We start from the raw sequence: 19,867 nt of genomic DNA, 5'->3' as shown, positions 1-19,867 counted from the left end.
AGAGACTAAAAGACGGTTTTCCATTCCTCTTTTTAATCAACTATAGCATGGGGGGGGGGGGGGGGGGGGGGTAAACTTATTCAAGCCGCTGTACATGGCTCCTATAGTCGTTAATATAATAAAATGTGGGATCAGGCTCATTTAACAGGTTACACAAACTCTAATGTGTACTTCTTTGTGTTTTCCTCCGACAACCCAGTCCGTGATGATGACTTCCCTGGAGAGAGGGCGTCTCCTGCCCCTCGCTGTCTTCTTCTTCCTGTCCATCGTTCCCGTGGTAGCTGAAGTGGTGAACTCGGTGTCAGACTGTGACGAGTTTCTTCTTCGTGGAACCCCGCCTCGGGTCCCGGGCATTTTGGAGGACGGCGGCATTGTGGACCCGGAGAGATACAAACCCATTTGCCAGATTTACAAGAACCAGAGACGGTTTGTGACGCTCTACGACACCCGGAACAGGATCCCGGTGTTTTCTGCTTACAAGTACAGAGGAAGACAAAATATTAAAAAAACACGCAGACCTCCTTGGAAGATGGAGCCACAGGTATGTTTTCCTGTCTCTTTAATGAAAATACAATCATTAACCAGTCCCTCCAGGATGATGTCCAATTCACGCAAATTCAACCAATCCTCGTGACTTTGGTGCGACTCACAATTTCGACCAATCACAAATTAACCGGTGTTTCCCCGCAAACTTCAACCAATCCCGTCAGTCCCACGTGCCAGACTTTGTATAAGCATGTGACTCTGAGAGCCAATGACCAAGCAGGAGTGAGAACGGGGTGGATCATTTCCGTGTTTTTGGCGAGACGTGTGTGACTCGAACATCTCACATTTACCATCAGAACCTGCCTGTACATATTTTAACATCAATGTGATTTTAACTCTGATCTCTGAAGCGGCTGCTGTTTCAATCCTGTCGGCTCTATGCAGCAGGTGGGGCTGCTGAGTTTCCCCCCCCGCGACTCACCAGCGCACGCATGCATGCACGCACACACACACGGTGGATGTAGGAAAATACGGAGATGAGACGTACAGGATGACCTAAATTGAGGACAGCTCCGCTCGGTATTGTAAGTGCAATGATGAGTTAAAGTCCAATAAGTCCTTTATCAAACCATATGGATGTGTGAAAGATCAACACACACACACACACACACACACACACACACACACACACACACACACCCCAGGATAGGAAACTAACACTGTAAAGATCAACAAGCCACTGACACATGTGTTCAAATTGGATTAATTCAATAAATTACTATTTTTTTGTCATAAATCACTATTTTTTTGTCATAAATCCACCAGCCATTTTCATACAATACCAACATTTGCAGCATCATCAGCCTTTTTGGTTGCTAGGAAAACTCAGTAGTAGTTTCATTCTCCCCAAAACAAGAACTTTACAAAAAACGTTCTCTGTCTCTTGTAACTTCATTTCAACAAACATACAAAAAATATCGAAATTTTTTACAAAACATCAGGCGTTTTGGGCCGCAACAATCTAAAAAAAGAAGCCGCGAGAACCTGGAGGGACTGGTTAATGAAACTGATCACAGCTGTTTCTATCAATTACACATTGTAGTTTTCTACAGAAAATGTCAAATAAGAAATGTTAATTTCCCGTTTTAAAATAATAAATAACATACAAATCAAATAAATCTGCAACCAAATAACTTACTCGTATTGTATTGGTATGAGACAATGAACTACCAGAATCACTGACGGAGCCTTTCATCTTTTGCAGCTTGAGGAAATAAACACCAACAACATGTGGGATGGCATATACCGCAACCAGGCCACTGATGAGGATTATAAAAACAATAACAGAGGCTATAACAGGGGCCATTTATTTCCAAATTCCTATGCATTCAGTTTAAATGAACAGACCTCAACGTTCACCCTGACGAACGCCGTTCCACAAGCAGTGTCTTTCAATGGGGGCAGCTGGGAAAATATGGAGACGTGCACCAAATGCATCCTGGAAAAGTACTGCATCAACAGTAATGATGCCAAAGAAGCCTTCTTAGTGACCGGGGCACAACCCAGCGAGGACAACACACTTAAAGACAGGGTTAATATTCCTTCCATGCTCTGGTCAGCGTTCTGCTGCTACAGTAAGAACAAGAAGAAGTGGCTGGCGAGCGCACACTGGGGCGACAATGATAACACTCAACCTGAGTATCTGCAGACAAAGACTCTGGCTGAACTCCAGGAAACACTGAGTACAGTGACATCAAGATTTGAGACGTTTCCCGAGACCCAGTGTCCTCTCGACACCACTGTTGCTGAGTTTTACCCAGAATTGGATCAAATATGCCAATGCCCACCCCAAGCGACAACCACATCGGCCCCTCCCACCACCACAACTAGCGTTCCAACAACTACTGCTTCTCCAAGTAGCACCACTACACCGACAACCACAAGTTCACCAACAACCACAGTCCCTACTACTACTACTACTACTACAAGAGCTACCACTACAACAACCACAAAGAAAAAAGATTCAGAAAATGATCATGGACCAGTAATAGAAGGAGGTGGTGGTGGTGGAGGGGTTGTTGGTGGTATTGGTGGAATAGCTGGTGTTATTGGTGGTATTATCAGTGGAATAATTGGTGTTTTAGGTGGTGCTGTCCATGGTGGGGTTGGTCGAACAGGTCCTACTACGTCTCAGACTGACATTAGAACATCTGCTCCTCCTGTTTCTACATCTGATTATACCTCCACCACAACTAGCTTCCTAGGTACTACTACTACTACTGGTACTCCAAGTAGTACCACGATACCTACAACTACGGACACACCAACAACTACGGTTACAACCACTGCTCCACCAATCACAACTCTCCCATCAACTATAACAGATCCAACTATTAAACCCCAAACTAACTCAACTACCCAGACATCAACGGCCTTCGTTCCGTCAACTTCTGAACCCCAAACTAACACCTCCTACCGGACATCAACGGCCTTTATTCCGGCAACTTCTGAACCCCAAACTAACACCTCCTACCAGACATCAACGGCCTTCGTTCCGTCAACTTCTGAACCCCAAACTAACACCTCCTACCAGACATCAACGGCCTTCGTTCCATCAACTTCTGAACCCCAAACTAACACCTCCTACCAGACATCAACGGCCTTCGTTCCGGCAACTTCTGAACCCCAAACTAACACCTCCTACCAGACATCAACGGCCTTTATTCCATCAACTTCTGAACCCCAAACTAACACCTCCTACCAGACATCAACAACCTTTATTCCATCAACTTTTGAACCCCAAACTCACACCTCCTACCAGACATCAACAGCCTTCGTTCCGGAAACTTCTGAACCCCAAACTAACACCTCCTACCAGACATCAACGGCCTTTATTCCATCAACTTCTGAACCCCAAACTAACACCTCCTACCAGACATCAACAGCCTTCGTTCCGGAAACTTCTGAACCCCAAACTAACACCTCCTACCAGACATCAACGGCCTTTATTCCATCAACTTCTGAACCCCAAACTAACACCTCCTACCAGACATCAACAACCTTTATTCCATCAACTTTTGAACCCCAAACTCACACCTCCTACCAGACATCAACGGCCTTCGTTCCGGCAACTTCTGAACCCCAAACTAACACCTCCTACCAGACATCAACGGCCTTTATTCCATCAACTTCTGAACCCCAAACTAACACCTCCTACCAGACATCAACAACCTTTATTCCATCAACTTTTGAACCCCAAACTCACACCTCCTACCAGACATCAACAGCCTTCGTTCCGGAAACTTCTGAACCCCAAACTAACACCTCCTACCAGACATCAACAGCCTTTATTTCGGCAACTTCTGAACCCCAAACTAACACCTCCTACCAGACATCAACAACCTTTATTCCGGCAACTTCTGAACCCCAAACTAACACCTCCACCCAGACATCCACGGCCTTTATTCCGGCAACTTCTGAACCCCAAACTAACACCTCCTACCAGACATCAACGGCCTTCGTTCCGGCAACTTCTGAACCCCAAACTAACACCTCCTACCAGACATCAACAACCTTTATTCCGGCAACTTCTGAACCCCAAACTAACACCTCCAACCAGATATCAACGGCCTTCATTCCGGAAACTTCTGAACCCCAAACTAACACCTCCTACCAGACATCAACAACCTTTTTCCATCAACTTCTGAACCCCAAACTAACACCTCCTACCAGACATCAACGGCCTTTATTCCGGCAACTTCTGAACCCCAAACTAACACCTCCACCCAGACATCAACAACCTTTATTCCGGCAACTTCTGAACCCCAACACCTCCTACCAGACATCAACAACCTTTATTCCGGCAACTTCTGAACCTGATTTACCCCCAATCAGACATAAAAAATCCTCATTTCTTCAGCTTCTGAACCCCAAAATAAACCACCCCTGACCAGACATTAACAACTTCTGAACCACAAACTGACTCAACAGCTCAGCACCTTAACGTCTCCACTTACAGCGCTCTGTCTTCTTCTCCTTCGTCATCCTCTTACGTGTTATGTGCATGCATATCTTTTTATATTGTTTTTCTGATACATGATTAATTGCTAGACATGTACAATCATAGTGGACGATGGAAATATCCAGAAACAGTAGAACGAGGGCTAGATGCACTTTCTTAATTAAAATGTAATCTTGGTGTTTGGTTTAATCTTAACAGTAGTTTGATTTCCCTAAAATTGGTGAAATTGCATTAAAATATATTAAAATATTTTGGCTTTTAACCCTCCAAATTGTTGCCTTTTTAAAGAATTTTAATCCTGTCTTCATTCTTTAAAACCTTTCTACAATTGCTTTGCAACTTATAAATAAAATCAATTTAAATTGTTTTTTTAGCACAGCAAACATGTTAATTGTACATGAAATGATAATAGGAATAAAATATAAGAACAAATATTTGACTATATACAATGAAAAAGACTTTTCTTATAAGACGTACATGGTACAATAAATAATCTGTAAATTGGATTTGATCTATACGGTCCGATAACATTTGGAAAGTCTGGAAAGAGCCGTATGATTAACCCTCCTGTTGTCCTCGGGTCAAATGTCTATATCTGAAATATGAGTTTCTTTTGAACGCTCTTTATAAATACAATAAATCACTTTCATTTCTCTGATCTTAACTATTAGTCAAAATAATTCATAATTTCTGCTTCTTTTAACTCAAATATTCGGCATAATTCTTTATAAATAAGTTTTTTTACCATTAATTCCACAAAGTAGTAAAACTAGTAAGGTGGTGTTGGTGAAAACTAAAATAAAAGTCTGAAAAACGGGCTGAAAATGTAAAGATTTTTGTTTTTGACCCCGAGGACAACACAAGGGTTAAATCACTGAATCCCCATTTAAGTTAACGGAGCGGTAAATAGGAAGTAGCCTGTCTCTAGTGCGTCTGCTCGATGGGACAGCGCGGTGTAACGTTTGACTCAAACGCCGGTGGGTGTCTCCGACACCCCCACCAAACAAGAGACAACACCGTCTCTCTCCTCTGCAGAGGTGGGTACAGTAGCCAACAATTGTACTCAAGTAAAAGTACTGTTACTTCACAATAATATGACTCAAGTACAAGTAAGAATATTTTATTATTAGAATCCAAATAATTACTTGAGTAAGAGTAAAAAAGTGCTCGGTGAAAAAGCTACTCAAGTACTGAGTCACTGTTGAGTAACGTCTGATTTAGCGTTCAATCAGACATAATGTGTGTGTGTGTGTGTGTGTGTGTGTGTGTGTGTGTGTGTGTGTGTGTGTGTGTGTGTGTGTGTGTGTGTGAGGGGGGGGGGTTAAAACCAACAGAATACCACAGACATAAAAAGAAACGTAACCATCAGATACCGACGCAAAATCCCCGTTCAGCGTCTGTTTGGGACACTCAGGGTCGAGCAGATGTAGAAGGGCTGGACGAGGGTCCCGAGAGGGTCCAAAAGTGAGACCACGAATCCAGACCTGACGTTAAAGGAGACTTTGAGTCGATAACAAACGCCAGATGCAGCAGACGGATCTGGCGATGGCGAGCGAGGACGTGTTGTGGCGTCAGATCCCGACATGTTAAATGCATTTTGGGAGTTATTTTTTGTGTGATCATAGGGCCATCACACAAAAGATAACTTCTACAATAAAATTAATTAGTCCTCCATAAAGAAATCTCCTGCTTGCTTTTACCTGGTGTGACGGCCCTTCCCAATATGCCGGCCTGTTATGTCTGCTCTTTTTTTTGTTGCAGGTGCTGAGAGTGGGCGGGTCGTCTTGCCTGGCCGGGTGGGCGTGGCCTACAGAAGGCATAAGGGCCTGCCCTGCTGGGAGTCTCACTCTCTCACCTGGTCCTTCAGGAGCAACCACCATTTTGTTCTTTGTTTGGTTTTGGGTTCAGTTAGGTTATTGTTGTATTTAGTTGAATAAATCTCATTTTGGTTGCATTATCTGTGTGAAACCTCCCTTTTGTTGCTGGCTTTGAGCCAGGCTGTAACAAATGGGGGCTCATCCGGGAGCTTACTTAAAACTGGAGATCTGATTTGGTAAGGGTAAATACACTTTTTTCAGGGAGTGTTTCACACTGTTTTGACCGGCTCTGGTGTCTTTACCTTACAGGTATCGGGGTTGAGGGCTGGTGAGTTGTTTGGAGCCTTTATTCCTGGTAGGCATAAGCAATGTGTGACACTCGTTGTCCCCATTGACCTTTTTTGTTTTAGTTTGTTATTTTTGTGCAGCGGGTGGTTAGAGCGGTTCTAGGAGCTGCTCGGGTGCACTCCATGACTGTCTAGGTGATTTTCAGCATGCTGGAAGTTAACCGGGTTACTGGGCTTGTGCTTAATTTATCCCGCCGCTAGCCTGCATGAAGACTAGGTTGAGTGAGAGAGGTAGTAGTTGGGTGGTTAGCCAGAGGAATAAGGTTCCATACTTACGGCTTGTCGCCCCTGTTGGTGTTCTTTTCTGCCTGTATTTGTTGCTTAGACATTCTGCCTGGAGGAATGGCTTCAATTGAGGAGTTTATTAAGTGTCCAGGTGTGGAACTGCTCGATTCTTATAAGAGAGACCAGCTCTTTAGAGTGGCTGACTATTATGGCGTGGATTTGTCTAAAAAGCTAAATAAAGATGAGACTGCTAGGGTGCCTGTAGTAGTGACTAGTTTGTCTGATGTAGATGGCGAGGTTAAAGTGTCTAACGTGGCACCTGTTCTGGCGGGTTTTGGGGCTGGATTGTCGTTTGTGGAGCAGAAAGAGTTACTCTTGTTACAGTTGCAATTGGAGAAATCACGTCAAGATGTTCATCTTCGGGAGGCCGAACTGGCACATGATCAAGCGAGACAACAGGCAGAGTTGGAGCGCTATCGTTTGGACCTTATAAGTACAGGAAAGCTTCAGTCTGGCCCACTGAAGGTTGATGGGTCATTAGGGCTTATTCCTCCGACTCAGTCATTCGACGTTTCCGTCAATTTGCGGTTGGTTCCAAAATTTAATGAAAAGGACCCTGACATTTTCTTTGTTTTGTTTGAACGTTTAGCAAATGCGCGGGGTTGGTCTGACACTGATAGCACTCTTCTGCTTCAGTGTGTGCTCACTGGTAGGGCCCAGGAGGCATTTTCAGCTATGAGTGTTGCTGATAGTGGCGTTTACCGCTTGGTTAAAGCTGCAGTACTTGGGGCATATGAATTGGTGCCGGAAGCATATCGTCAGCGGTTCAGATCACACAAAAAAGAGACGCTGTCTCACACTGAATTTGTTCGTGATTTAATCACTCATTTTAGTCGGTGGTGTGCTGCTTCTCAGGTACAAACCTTGGAGGATTTGCAGGAGCTGATTTTGCTCGAACAGTTTAAAAATACTCTGTCGGATCGTGTTGTTACGTACATAAATGAACAGAAAGTAAGTAGGGTTACAGATGCTGCTAAATTGGCGGATGAGTTTGTTTTGACCCATAAGGTTTTTTTTGGGGAGTCCCGTGGTCGTGGAGATGCGGCTCACTCTGTCAGGCAGTCGGAAGGGATTGAGCGGGCTGAGGTAGACAGGGGTTTCCAGGGAAGCTGGACCCACATCGTGTCTGTAACTATTGTATGGGGAAGGGTCACTGGAAAAGTGAGTGCCCAGTATTGAGGAAAAAGCTTAAGCCTGTGTATTCGCCAACAAAGTCGTCTGCGGCTGCTGCGTCTTTGCGTGAGGAGCGGAGTCGTGTCCTTGCGGCGGTGTGGGAACATACAAAACCTTCATTGTCTGTGTCGGGGACGGAGATTCCTGTGGTGGAGCACCGTCGGGATGTTTCCTCAGTTGAGGAGGTAATTGATCCTGGTTATGCTGCGTTTGTAACCGAGGGTTATGTTTCGCTGGTCGGGAGTAGCAGGAAAGTTCCGGTTAGGATTTTAAGGGATTCGGGGGCACTTGACTCGTTTATTGTGGACTCTGTGCTATCTTTCTCCTCTGAGACAGCGACTGGTTCCAGTATTGCTGTCCGGGGTATGGGTTCTGACGGTTTTTCTGCCCCACAGCATAGGTTGACGCTCTTCTCGGATTTGGTGCATGGTGAGGTGACCATGGGGGTGCGGCCTGCCTTGCCTGGGGGGGAGTACATGTCATTCTGGGAATGACTTGGCTGGAAATCGTATGTGGCCTGTTTCATCTGTTTCGGGAAATGTTCAAATTCGCCAGGTAGACGGTTCTGGGTCGCTCATAGACGTTTCGGGGGTTCTTTCCGATTGTGCAGTGACCCGTGCTATGAGCCGGGCCAGTGATGGTTTTGGTCTTGTTAGGCCGCGTGGGACAGGTGACCCGGTATTCCCTGTGCCGGCTTATCCTTTGCCGATGTCTTGCAGTAGTTTGGTGAAAGAGCAAAGAGATGACCCATCCCTTCGGCCTCTTTACAGCCAGGTTCTGCCTGAGGATGAGGTGGAGAGTGCAGCCTGTGGTTATTTTCTCCGTGAGGGCCTGTTAGTGAGAAAGTGGGTACCCCGGGGGGACTGTTTTGTGGGAATATGTGACTGTAGCCCCGTCTACCTGTCTCAAATCATTCTGTAACTTTGCGGGAACAATAGTACCCGAGCAGATGTCTTATCAATCTCAAAACTACATAAAACTAGCATTCTTTCAACTGTCTCGTCTCTGTCTCGTTTGCTGTTACAGGTCATTTAACCCTCGTGTTGCCTTCACTGTCGGGACCCTCTCGTGTCCCTCGGGTCAAACTGACCCGGGACTTATTTGGGGTTTTAAAACAATTCCGGAATAAAATTTTACTTCATAATCTATTAACAAATATTGTCTTTATCTCCATTTCCAACAGCTGAGATAACATCTATGTTTAGGGAATGCATCAGTCTCTACTAGCACACTATTAAACATGGAAGTGGGGTTTGTTTTTTATCATAAGGTTATAATTCATGTTAAAAATCCACTATATGGAAACAACATAAGTGTCATATCCAGAATAATGTTCTGAATTGAGTCAGGAATACATGTTTATCACAGGAAATAAGGAAAGGACGTTGATATCAAGTAGAAAACATGCATACTGAAATGGGTCAATTTGACCCGAATACCATACAAGGGTTAAGGCCATTGTGTGAAAAATGACAGAGCTTCAGAAACATTAAAAAGTTACATACAGTCACCAAAATGTCAAAAATAATTTTAAATTCAAAACTATTATAACCTTGATGTGTATTAGGAGTAAAAGCCTGGAGACTTGTTTGCTCTCTGTGGCGGGCTGACTGTTTCCAGTGGTAGATTAATCCGCATTTTGGTCCGGTGAGTATTTGGGCATTGAGACAAAATAAATTACAGTGTGTGTGACATCACCCAATGCAACAGTTGACTCCTTGATGCTTTCTGGCACAGAGGAATACTTTATACAGAAGATTCTCTATAACGCTGAAATGCCTGAAGTATGTGAACGTCATGTAATGTGTACAAGGGAGTGGGTTAAGCCTTAAAAAAGTGGAAATACTACAGACAAGTAGACAAGTCCTGCATCTGGAACCTTGAGTGTAACTTACATTAGGTAAAGTATAAGTAAGACTATGTATAGTGAAAGTGCTTAAAGTATAAGTGTGTATGATGCGGTAAAATGTTTTTTCTCCTCTATGTAATGTTTCTGGATGAATATTCTTGCTGCATTAAGGTGTATGTTGCATTTGTCTGCTGTAGATGTGTCAGGTTGTGCTCATTTTACCTCCTTCGTATTCAGTTGGGTACATAGACTGTATATTAATGGACAGAGCATGTGTGACGTCACCCATGGGTGCTCTGAGTTGTCGAGTTAGCCGTTGAGGACGCAGCCGTCCTGGTGGAGGACGTGGCGATTTTAGACTAGAGGGAGGAGCTGCTTACACTCTACGTTACGTTACACACTGTCACTGGCAATCACATCATAGCCACGTCCTACAACACCCCCGCTTTATCGCCGATTTAAAAATCAACGACACAAATAATTTAGAAAATGAACATCACTCTGTGTTGCAGAAGACTTCAAACTAGCAATTGAGACCATAAACTCATTATGAAAATGTTGACTGTGGTAATAAATCAAGTGAGAAGTGGGTCACTTTCTCAGAGACTTCTATAGAAACCGACCTCCTTTAGCAACTGCACGAGTCTCCCCCTGCAGGAGATCAGATAGAAAGCAGGTTTAAGGAGTCTCCCCCTGCTGGAGACCAGATAGTAAGCAGGTTTAAGGAGTCCCCCCCTGCAGGAGACCAGATAGAAAGCAGGTTTAAGGAGCCCCCCCCTGCTGGAGGTCAGATAGAAAGCAGGTTTAAGGAGTCTCCCCCTGCTGGAGACCAGATAGAAAGCAGGTTTAAGGAGTCCCCCCTGCTGGAGACCAGATAGATAGCAGGTTTAAGGAGTCCCCCCCTGCTGGAGACCAGATAGAAAGCAGGTTTAAGGAGTCCCCCCCTGCAGGAGACCAGATAGAAAGCAGGTTTAAGGAGTCCCCCCCTGCTGGAGACCAGATAGAAAGCAGGTTTAAGGAGTCCCCCCTGCTGGAGACCAGATAGATAGCAGGTTTAAGGAGTCCCCCCCTGCAGGAGACCAGATAGATAGCAGGTTTAAGGAGTCCCCCCCTGCTGGAGACCAGATAGAAAGCAAGTTTTTGATTGTTTTTTAATATTTTTTTTGGGCATTTTATGCATTATTTCCACACAACAGATGAAGACATGAAAGGGGACAGAGAGAATCGGTGTTGAACCTGCGACCGCTGCGTCGAGGCAGACAAATGTAGTCAAAAGTACAATATCTACCTCTGAGATGTAGAGGAGTACAAGTAGAAAGTAGCAGAACATGGAAATACTCAAGTAAATTACCTCTAATTACAATGTTTGAATAAACGTACGTCATTCACTCATGAGTCATTCCACCAACGTCTGAAACCATCTTAAACATGATGAGGAACTCAGAGACAGGACAAGAAGAAAAATGTAGTCACAGTGAAACTGAAAGTTGAGACTGGTTGTTTTTGTTGGACGGGGGAAAGTCCGGGAAAGTGGTCCTTTGTAAACAGGACTTGACTAATGTCTCATGGAGCCACACCCAGACTGAAATAAAACTCAGACCTCCTGCACACAGTTTCAGTTCAATACTAACTTGGATTCTTTTGTGGCAGATTTCACGAGGCTCTCATCTGAAGGTAAGTTCCTCTTGTTTTATTTGCTGTGGCTGCATCTAACCATTGACTTCTAATTGTTTTTGTAATAAATTATTAGTTATTAGCTATAATTAGTTATTAGTTCTCAGAGCTTAAGGTGATATCGTAAAATGTCTTTGTGTGTCTGATTAAAAGTCCAAAATCTACAAGGATATTCAGTTTGGAATAATGTAAAACGGAGTCTAACACTGGAGGATTATCAGCTTCATTATTTTCCTTGATGTGTGCTTGATTTTTAACAGATTTTTGTTATGAAAATCAAAAAAACTGTGGTTCAGCAAAATTAAAAAAAAAAAGGTTATTTTTATGTTCATGAGGAGTTTCTGTTGTCATGCCATCCTTAATTGATAGAAATGGTTGAGTAGAAAATAAAAATGTAAACACCTTTTAAATAGTAATCCGTGCCGGTATACTATTTAAATATGCTATTTAGTGAGTGTATGTAACTTTTTAATGTTTCTGAAGTTCTGTCATTTTTCAGAAAATGGCTTTAAATGACCTGTAACAGCAAACGAGACTAACAGGGAAAAGAATGCTAGTTTTCTATAGTTTTAAGATTGATAAGACATCTGCTCGGGTATGATTTTTCTCACAAAGTTACAGAATGATTTGTGACCGATAGACGGGGCTAAAGTCACATATTCTGACGACCAGGTAAAAGCAAGCAGGAGATTTCTTTACATAGGACTAATTGTGTTCTAATGTTATTGTAGAAGTTATCTGCTAGTGGCTTTCTTACATTGGGACATTTCTGGGGACAGATCCAGCCGGGGACAGGTCACCAAAACCATGGACTGTCCCCGGAGACTGGGGACTGTCCGTCGAAACCACGTCTGGTCACCCTACCGTAAGCCCACTCACAACCTTTTCCTTAACCTAACAGCGTCAAAAGGGACGCCAATAGTCCCGGCCAAGCACGTGTTATATGACACTAAAGGAGAAGACCAAGCGTGTTATATGATGCTTAAGGAGAAGACCAAGCGTGTTATATGATGCTAAAGGAGAAGACCAAGCGTGTTATATGATGCTAAAAGAGAAGACCAAGCGTGTTATATGATGCTTAAGGAGAAGACCAAGCGTGTTATATGATGCTAAAGGAGAAGACCAAGCGTGTTATATGATGCTAAAGGAGAAGACCAAGCGTGTTATATGATGCTAAAGGAGAAGACCAAGCGTGTTATATGATGCTAAAGGAGGCGACCAAGCGTGTTATATGATGCTAAAGGAGGCGACCAAGCGTGTTATATGACGCTAAAGGAGGCGACCAAGCGTGTTATATGATGCTAAAGGAGACAACCAAGCGTGTTATATGATGCTAAAGGAGGCGACCAAGCGTGTTATATGACGCTAAAGGAGACAACCAAGCGTGTTATATGATGCTAAAGGAGGCGACCAAGCGTGTTATATGACGCTAAAGGAGGCGACTAAGCGTGTTATATGATGCTAAAGGAGACAACCAAGCGTGTTATATGATGCTAAAGGAGGCGACCAAGCGTGTTATATGACGCTAAAGGAGACAACCAAGCGTGTTATATGATGCTAAAGGAGGCGACCAAGCGTGTTATATGACGCTAAAGGAGACAACCAAGCGTGTTATATGATGCTAAAGGAGGCGACCAAGCGTGTTATATGACGCTAAAGGAGGCGACTAAGCGTGTTATATGATGCTAAAGGAGACAACCAAGCGTGTTATATGATGCTAAAGGAGGCAACCAAGCGTGTTATATGACGCTAAAGGAGACAACCAAGCGTGTTATATGATGCTAAAGGAGGCGACCAAGCGTGTTATATGACGCTAAAGGAGGCGACCAAGCGTGTTATATGACGCTAAAGGAGGCGACCAAGCGTGTTATATGACGCTAAAGGAGGCGACCAAGTGTGTTATATGACGCTAAAGGAGGCGACCAAGCGTGTTATATGACGCTAAAGGAGACAACCAAGCGTGTTATATGATGCTAAAGGAGGCGACCAAGCGTGTTATATGACGCTAAAGGAGACAACCAAGTGTGTTATATGATGCTAAAGGAGGCGACCAAGCGTGTTATATGACGCTAAAGGAGTCGGCCAAGCGTGTTATATGACGCTAAAGGAGACAACCAAGTGTGTTATATGATGCTAAAGGAGGCGACCAAGCGTGTTATATGATGCTAAAGGAGGCGACCAAGCGTGTTATATGATGCTAAAGGAGACAACCAAGTGTGTTATATGATGCTAAAGGAGGCGACCAAGCGTGTTATATGATGCTAAAGGAGGCGACCAAGCGTGTTATATGACGCTAAAGGAGACGACCAAGCGTGTTATATGACGCTAAAGGAGGCGACCAAGCGTGTTATATGACGCTAAAGGAGACGACCAAGCGTGTTATATGACGCTAAAGAAGACAACCAAGCGTGTTATATGACGCTAAAGAAGACAACCAAGCGTGTTATATGACGCTAAAGGAGACAACCAATATCCCCAGTAATATAACTTTTGCTTCATTCGTTTGACGGTCCAGTCGTAGAGACTGAGGGCCAGATGTCCTGCTGTATTAGTTTTGCAACGTGCCTGTAAAAGCACGGCGAGGTATGTACAGACAGGCTGCACTGAGGTAAACGTGCAGACTGTCTTGGGAACTGAAAATGGCAAGTTGCACTTTTCCGTGTCATGCATATGGATTCATGGGTTTAGCATAAAGAGTCGGGAGGGGAAGCGTAAAGTGTGCCTAATTATGTATTTATGTATTTATTATACATGAGCCTTTATTTTGCGTTGAAAATTCTCCGCTTATTCAAAGCAGGTGTAAACCAGGTGCTTCGGGGCTTTTAAGAAACCATTCGGGGCCCCAGAAGCCACCTCCCTACTCCGCCCCTGAATCTGTTGGTGTGGTCAGGTCTGGTCTTTGGTGAGGTCTGGGTGTTCCTGTCCCTCTACCTGTGTCCTGTCTCTCCTGTTACCTCTGCTATTGAACAGGTTACACAAACTCTAATGTGTAATTCTTTGTGTTTTCCTCCGACCAAAACCAAACCCAGTACGTGATGACTTCCCCGGAGAGAGGGCATCTCCTGCCCCTCGCTGTCTTCCTCTTCCTGTCCATCGTTCCCATGGTAACTGAAGTGGTGAACTCAATATCCGACTGTGACGAGTTTCTTCTTGGAAGAACGCCGCCACAGGTCCCGGGCATCTTGGAGGGAGGGAGGATCCGGAACCAGAACCGATACAAAATCATTTGCCAGATTTACAAGAACCAGAGACGGTTTGTGACGCTCTACGACACCCAGAACAGGATCCCAGTGTTTTCTGCTTACAAGTTCAGAGGAGGACAAAATATTGAAAACACACGCAGACCTCCTTGGCGGACAGAGAAAGAGGTATGTTTTTCTGTCTCTTTAATGAAAATACAATCATTAACCCAGTCCCTCCAGGATTTCGCGATCAAAAATTCAACCAATCCTCGTGACTTTGGTGCGACTCACAATTTTGACCCATCACTACAACTTTTTTCACAAATTAACCGGAGTTTTCCCTGGCCGCTGTTTCAATCCGGTCGGCTCTGCTCAGTTCCCCCAGCGATGCGTGTGCGCGCGCACACACACACACACACACACACACACACCTACACACATGGTGGATGTAGGAAAAAACTGAGATAAAACGTTCAGGGGTACCTGAAATGAGGACAGCTCCGCTCGTTATTGAGATTAGATTAGATTAGATAATACTTTCTTCATCCCACAGCGGGGAAATTTTCTTTGTTACAGCAGTATTCTCAACAATAAGAGCAAAAATAAATAAATAACTTACTCATATTGTATTAGTATAAGACAATGAACTACCAGAATAACTGACTGAGCCTTTCATCTTTTGCAGTTTAAAGACACCAACAACATGTGCGATGGCAAAACATACCGCAACCAGGCCACTAATGACGATTATGGAGTCAATAAAAGCTATAACAGGGGCCATTTATTTCCAAAGTCGTATGCATTCGATTTAGATGAACAAAAGTCAACGTTCACTCTGACGAACGCCGTTCCACAAGTAGTGTCTTTCAACGGGGGCAGCTGGGAAAAAATGGAGACCTGCACCAAATGCATCCTGGAAAAGTACTGCAACAACAGTAATAATAAGAAAGAAGCCTTCTTAGTGACCGGGGCACAGCCCAGCGAGGACACCACACTTAACAACAGGGTTAATATTCCTTCCATGCTCTGGTCAGCGTTCTGCTGTTACAGTAAGGACAAGAAGAAGTGGCTGGCGAGCGCACACTGGGGCGACAATGTTGACACTCAACCTGAGTATCTGCAGACAAAGACTCTGGCTGAACTCCAGGAAACACTGAGTACAGTGACATCAAGATTTGAGACGTTTCCCCGGACCCGGTGTCCTCTCCACACCACTGTTGCTGAGTTTTACCCCGAATTTGGTAAAGAATGCAAATGCCCACCCCAAGCGTCAACCACATCGGCCCCTCCCACCACCACGACTAGGAATCCAACAACTGCTGCTTCTCCAAGTAGCACCACTATACCCACAACTACAAGTTCACCAACAACCACAGTCCCTACTACTACTTCTACTACTACAGTCCCTTCTACTACTTCTACTAGTACAGGAGCTGCCACTACAACAACCACAGTCCCTACTACTACTTCTACTACTACAACAACCACAGTCCCTACTACTACTTCTACTACTACAACAACCACAGTCCCTACTACTACTACTACTACTACTTCTACTACTACAGTAGCTTTCACTACAACAACCACAGTCCCTACTACTACTACTTCTACTACTACTACAAGAGCTACCACTACAACAACAACAAAGAAAAAAGATAATTCAGAAAATGGTGAAGGACCAGAAATAGAAGGTGGTGGTGGGGGTGTTGGTGGTGTTGGTGGGGGTGTTGGGGGTGTTGGTGGTGGGGTAGCTGGTGTTATCGTTGGTATTGTCAGTGGAATAATTGGTGCTATTGGTGGTGCTGTCCATGGTGGGGTTGGTCGAACAGGTCCTACTACGTCTCAAACTGACATTAGAACATCTGCTCCTCCTGTTTCTACATCTGATTATACCTCCACCACAACTAGCTTCTTAGGTACTACTACTACTACTGGTACTCCAAGTAGTACCACGATACCTACAACTACAGACACACCAACAACTACCGTTACATTAACAACCACTGCTTCACCAATCACAACTCTCCCATCAACTATAACAGATCCAACTATTGAACCCCAAACTAACTCAACTACCCAGACATCAACAACCTTTATTCCGGCAACTTCTGAACCCCAAACTAACACCTCCTACCAGACATCAACAACCTTTATTCCGGCAACTTCTGAACCCCAAACTAACACCTCCAACCAGACATCAACGGCCTTTATTCCGGCAACTTCTGAACCCAAAACTAACACCTCCAACCAGACATCAACGGCCTTTATTCCGGCAACTTCTGAACCCCAAACTAACACCTCCGACCAGACGTCAACGGCCTTTGTTCCGGCAACTTCTCAACCCCAAACTAACACCTCAGACCAGACGTCAACGGCCTTTGTTCCGGCAACTTCTCAACCCCAAACTAACACCTCCTACCTGACATCAACGGCCTTTGTTCCGGCAACTTCTAAACCCCAAACTAACACCTCCGACCAGACATCAACGGCCTTTATTCCGGCAACTTCTGAACCCCAAACTAACACCTCCGACCAGACGTCAACGGCCTTTGTTCCGGCAACTTCTCAACCCCAAACTAACACCTCAGACCAGACGTCAACGGCCTTTGTTCCGGCAACTTCTCAACCCCAAACTAACACCTCCTACCTGACATCAACGGCCTTTGTTCCGGCAACTTCTAAACCCCAAACTAACACCTCCGACCAGACATCAACGGCCTTTGTTCCGGCAACATCTGAACCCCAAACTAACATCTCCAACCAGACATCAACGGCCTTTATTCCGGCAACTTCTGAACCCAAAACTAACACCTCCAACCAGACATCAACGGCCTTTATTCCGGCAACTTCTGAACCCCAAACTAACACCTCCGACCAGACGTCAACGGCCTTTGTTCCGGCAACTTCTCAACCCCAAACTAACACCTCAGACCAGACGTCAACGGCCTTTGTTCCGGCAACTTCTCAACCCCAAACTAACAACTCCTACCTGACATCAACGGCCTTTGTTCCGGCAACTTCTAAACCCCAAACTAACACCTCCGACCAGACATCAACGGCCTTTATTCCGGCAACTTCTGAACCCCAAACTAACACCTTCTACCAGACATCAACAACCTTTATTCCGGCAACTTCTGAACCCCAAACTAACACCTCCAACCAGACATCAACGGCCTTTATTCCGGCAACTTCTGAACCCCAAACTAACACCTCCGACCAGATGTCAACGGCCTTTGTTCCGGCAACTTCTGAACCCCAAACTAACACCTCCGACCAGACGTCAACGGCCTTTGTTCCGGCAACTTCTCAACCCCAAACTAACACCTCAGACCAGACGTCAACGGCCTTTGTTCCGGCAACTTCTAAACCCCAAACTAACACCTCCAACCAGACATCAACGGCCTTTATTCCGGCAACTTCTGAACCCCAAACTAACACCTCCAACCGGACATCAACAAGATTTTTTCCGGCAACTTCTGAACCCCAAACTAACACCTCCGACCAGACATCAACGGTCTTCGTTACGGGAACTTCTGAACCCCAAACTAACACCTCCGACCTGACATCAATGGCCATTATTCCGGCAACTTCCGAACCCCAAACTAACACCTCCGACCAGACGTCAATGGCCTTCGTTCCGGCAACTTCTGAACCCCAAACTAACACCTCCGACCAGACATCAACGGCCTTTATTCCGGCAACTTCTGAACCCCAAACTAACGTGACAGCTCAGTAATAGCACTCTGTCTTCTTCAGCCCCTTCAACATCCTCTTACGTGTTATGTGCATGCATATCTTTTTATATTGTTTTTCTGATACATGATTAATTGCTAGACATGTACAATCATACTGGACGATGGAAATATCCAGAAACAGTAGAACGAGGTCTAGAGGCACTTTCTCAATTAAAATTTAATCTTAATGTTTGGCTTAATCTTAACAGTAGTTTGATTTCCCTAAACTTGACCCTAATCCTGTGGTTGCCAAGTGGTGAAATTGCATTAAAATATATTTAAATATTTTGGCTTTTAACCCTCCAAATTGTTGAATTTTACTGCCATTTTTGAAGAATTGTAATCCTGTCTTCATTTTTTAAAACCTTTCTATAATTGCTTTGCAACTCATACATAAAATCAATTTAAATTGTTTTTTTTATTCATCAAAGCAAACATGTTAATTGTACTTTTTGTTTTTATCGCCCCAAATCACAGATATGTCTCAAAGGGCTTTAAAATCTAAACGGCAGAAACCCAATGAGTTCATGTGTTGTTGAATTGCTGCATAGCTTTTTATTTGTGCATTTTATTTTTCAATATTCATGGATTGTGCTTCTTTATTTAAATATTGCTTTCTATTGACTTCATGGAGTGTACTTTGGCACGTTGGCATGGCTTCTCAAAAACAAATACTCTCAATATTTAAACAATATAAATAAAATATATCACACAAAACCTGTCAATGGCCTGAGACTGTCGAAGTTTTTTAAATCACCAATACCAACGCACACAATGTTCTTTAACAAGCTCATCAGCTCAGTAATAGATATATATATATATATATATATATATACATACATACTGTACATAATACACATATATCACACATATCTCACACATATATAAGAATAAAATTGAAATAAAAAATCACTCACAGAAATGCAATGACCATGATAAGGTGAGATACTCTGGTAGACTGTGTGATGATGTTTATTAAATAGTGAACAGTGGAGTAGATCATGATAAAATATTAACATAATAACCTATAAACTGACTGAATAAGAACTTTATGTAACAGGGAAGTACATTTTTTTGACAAGTTATTGTTGCTTTTTTCTGTGTTTTTTGACACTTTTCTTAACCCTCGTCTGATATTCGGGTCAAATTGACCCATTTCAAATTTTTACAAGAAGAAAAATGGTCCAAGTTCCATGTTTTCTACCTGAATATCAACGTCCTTTCCTTATTTCCTGTGATAAACATGTGTTCCTGACTCAGAACATTATTCTGGATATGACACTTATGTTGTTTCCATAG

General features: G+C 43.8%; 1 protein-coding gene across 1 annotated transcript; it reads left to right on the top strand.

Annotated features, from left to right (window-relative positions):
* The first annotated feature begins 202 nt into the window (after positions 1-202).
* LOC116685464 (mucin-5AC) lies at positions 203-18,851 on the top strand. The gene is made up of 3 exons (XM_032510509.1): positions 203-541; positions 14,682-15,020; positions 15,520-18,851. Exons 1-3 carry the CDS (start codon positions 206-208, stop codon positions 18,568-18,570), a joined length of 3,726 nt encoding a protein of 1,241 aa, XP_032366400.1. The 5' UTR covers positions 203-205; the 3' UTR covers positions 18,571-18,851.
* The last annotated feature ends 1,016 nt before the right edge of the window (positions 18,852-19,867 follow it).

Source organism: Etheostoma spectabile, unplaced genomic scaffold (assembly GCF_008692095.1).
Source record: "Etheostoma spectabile isolate EspeVRDwgs_2016 unplaced genomic scaffold, UIUC_Espe_1.0 scaffold00569849, whole genome shotgun sequence".
NCBI lineage: Eukaryota > Metazoa > Chordata > Actinopteri > Perciformes > Percidae > Etheostoma > Etheostoma spectabile.
The sequence above is the reverse complement of the archived record's forward strand: the minus strand, read 5'-3'. Positions and strand labels throughout refer to the sequence as shown.

Coding starts and splice junctions, on each gene's coding strand:
- LOC116685464 (XM_032510509.1), top strand. CDS start 206: ATGATGACTTCCCTGGAGAGAGGGCGTCTCCTGCCCCTCGCTGTCTTC. Junction 542..14,681: donor CTTGGAAGATGGAGCCACAG/GTATGTTTTCCT, acceptor AACCAAACCCAG/TACGTGATGACTTCCCCGGA. Junction 15,021..15,519: donor CTTGGCGGACAGAGAAAGAG/GTATGTTTTTCT, acceptor CATCTTTTGCAG/TTTAAAGACACCAACAACAT.